Below are 3116 nucleotides of genomic sequence, written 5' to 3' on the forward strand. Positions count from 1 at the left end.
CCCTGCTGCAGGCCCCACCTAACCAACCCCACCCAAAGCCTACCCACTTGCCACCCAACCTTCACCACCCCCCCATTCCAGTCTCCTGCCCCCAACTCCTCTTAGCCCTCCTTCCACCATCATCCCACTGTTGTGCACTTGCATGCCACCCCATGCCCTTCTCTTGTACCCCACCTCAGCCGGACCCATCCCCCACCTCCCCTGTAATGTAGCAGAGTATTCCAGCTGTCCTCGTATGGGTATGAAAAATACTGTGCTGCTGGCCGTGTGAAACAACTGTGTGGAGATGGAATAATGAGAATAGATGACACTGATCTGTATATTTTCTATACGTTTCATATCATTTTAGAGTATACTTTGTGTACATTAGTTTTAAAAAGGTGTCCGTAAAAGGTGATGCAGGTAGTAGCTTAGTAACTTCATGATGAGCTGGTGACACCCGGTCTCTGGAGCTCATGAAGAACCCCAGTGAGTGGCTGAGCTGTCCCTTCAGGTTTGTGCGACCCTCACTCAGTGATGCTCAGACAGTGAGGAAACCAGCTGAGGACAGGTATTGGGTTCCTGTCAGTCAGGGACTCCTGACAGTACTCTGAGACCTATGAGATAGTGTCCAAGGAATTTTAGGCTAATCTAAACAAATGAATAGAGGACTGCTGAGATAGCTCAGTGGCTTAAGTGCCTGCCTGGCAGGTGTAAGGTCCCGAGTTGGACTCCAGTACAAAACAAAACAAAACACCAAAATGAGTGGAAAATGAATACTATCATTGTGCTCTCAGCGTGGCACAGCAAACGCCATATCCCGGGCAGCTTCAGCAGATTTGTTTCTCACCATGGTGGAGGCTTGGAAATCTGAGAGGAAGGTGCTGGCTGATGGGGTCTCTGGTGAGGGCTCCTTTACTGAATTGCAGAACCTTCTTGCAGTGTCTTCACAGGGCTAAGTGAGAGAGCTTTCCACCTCCGAAGGGCACTAATCCCATGCAGCAGGCTCTACCCTTAGACCTCTTCTCTTCCCTTCCCAGAGGCCCTGCCTCCAACACCATCTCACTGGGCAATAGGGCTCAACAGATACATACTGGGAGGACAGAAACACTGAGTCCACAGCACCAGCCACACACATGCTGATGGGTGAAAAGTGGTAACATTGAGAAGATGGCAGTGTCCCAAATTCATCAAGGGATTCAGTGCACTTTCTATCAGAGTCACAGCTGGTCACTTGCTACATTTTGTTTAGAAGGGCAGCTATACTCACCACTATACTACTAATGCTGTTTTTTATTTTTGTCTGTGTATGTGTTCAGTAGGGTCTACAGGTTGTACAGGGTCTTACTGTGTAGATTTGACTTATAGTGATTCTTTTATTCAGCCTTCCAACTGCTGGGATTATAGGGGTGTGACAACACACCTAGTCTGAATCACTGTCCCTGGGACCCTGAGGGCTGGGCTGGCATAGCACCAGTTGGTAAAAATGATAAGCTCATTCTGAACTTGATGTGGAATTACAAGGGATCTCAACAGCCATGTAATCTTGCAAAAGAACAGAGGGATCTTAGAGGATGAATGAGAGTGATGAACGGAGAGACTCTGTCCTGAGTCCTCTCACACTTAGCCCAGAATGAATAGATTGTGGGGTCATGTTTGAGATGCCAAGGATCCCTGAAACTGAGTGTTTTGTTGTCACAGGTTCTCTGGAAGTGGTGATGCAAGGAAGGACGCAGATGGTATTGCTGAACAACAATGTCACCATCTCCTGCAAAGTCTCTGGCTTCCGAATGCTGGATCCCAGTACTGTGGGCATCAGGTGGTGTCGGATGGATGAGGTGTCTAAAGCAGAGGACGTGGTGTTAGAGTTATATGCTGATACTAAAGATGTCAGGCGACCTGGGGCTGAGGTGTCTCGAGAGAGGTTGCAGTTTGGTGACGCCTCACTGCAGCTGCCTGGTGTCCAGGTGTGGGATGCAGGAGTGTACCAATGCCAGGTGGTGGTCCCCCCTGAGATGGCAGAAGGAACAGTCTCGCTGGAAGTTCTGGGTAAGTACCGAAAGACAGTTTCTTGAGGTCACCCTGGTGCTGGGTCCTGTTGTGAAGTTGTCCTTGGGGTCCCAGTGGGGCACAGGGTTAATATATGCATCTATCCCAGACATAATTCCCCCATCCTGGGTGTCTGTAAACACTTGAATCCCTTGAGCAAGTCTTTACTCACTCTGAACTTCCATCTACAAAGTGGCTTGTAGGCAAGATTGCAGGAAGATAGAGACAAAATGCTTATCATTGTGCTCGGACCTTGCAAGATCCCAATAAAGGACAGCCATAGCAACTGTTCTATAATTCACCTCTTGCAGGACCAGTCAGTGTCATTAAACAAGTGACAAGTCACTGGGAAAGGAGGGAAGTGTTGGGCCACCTGGGTGGACTGACCTAAACCCTCTTGCAGCCTTGATACTTCTAACCTGTGATATTGGCCAGTCATTTAGTAGCTGTAAACCTAAAGTTTCCCGTGGAGACATGGGCTGGTAACTCCTACTTGCCTTGTGGTGAGATATGCATGAAAAAAGGTTGGTGGCACATGTATGAATTTCCAGTGACCTGGGAGGCTGAGGCTGGAGGATTTAAAGTTTGAGGGTTGCCTGGACAAGGTGGTGAGATTCTCTTCCAAAATAAAGCCAAAAATATAAACAATGAACACAGATGGAGAGGGGCCAGGGAGATGGCTCAGTAGAATAAGCGCTTGCCTGGCAAGTGCAAGGGCCTGAGTTCAATTCCCGGTTCTGACTAAAACAAACCAAAAAACCACAGATGGAGAAAATCCAGCAAAAATGTTGCTGCGTAGTAGTAGCTCAGTGGTAAGGGTGAAAATATCCAGCTGTGCAATGTAGGTAGGTTCTCGGTCAAGGCTCAAAACATCTCCCATAAAGCTCTTTGAGCCTCTCTGTCCTGTTTTGTAAAAGCATGTGATATGTGAGTGAGCTTCATGGTCTACTAGTTACTTAACCACAGATGTCTATTTTCATATCATTCTGGATTCTGAGTCTGAGTTCAGGGTGTCAGCAGGGTTGATTTCTCCTCAGTCCTCTCTTCTTGACCTTCTCTCTCTTTTCCCTTAGGGTCCTTTTTTCTGA

The 3116-nt window shown here is 47.8% G+C and overlaps 1 protein-coding gene across 1 annotated transcript in view; it reads left to right on the plus strand.

Moving 5' to 3' along the window:
• Window positions 1-830: 830 nt before the first annotated feature.
• Ncr3lg1 (natural killer cell cytotoxicity receptor 3 ligand 1) overlaps window positions 831-3116 on the plus strand; it is a 22722-nt gene continuing 20436 nt past the window's right edge. The window contains exons 1-2 of the mRNA XM_023719331.1: window positions 831-882; window positions 1681-2028. Coding sequence (XP_023575099.1) covers window positions 831-882; window positions 1681-2028 — 400 coding nt within the window. The remainder of the gene's footprint in view (window positions 883-1680; window positions 2029-3116) is intronic.

This window comes from Octodon degus, unplaced genomic scaffold, assembly GCF_000260255.1.
Source record: "Octodon degus isolate 3935 unplaced genomic scaffold, OctDeg1.0 scaffold00067, whole genome shotgun sequence".
Lineage (NCBI taxonomy): Eukaryota > Metazoa > Chordata > Mammalia > Rodentia > Octodontidae > Octodon > Octodon degus.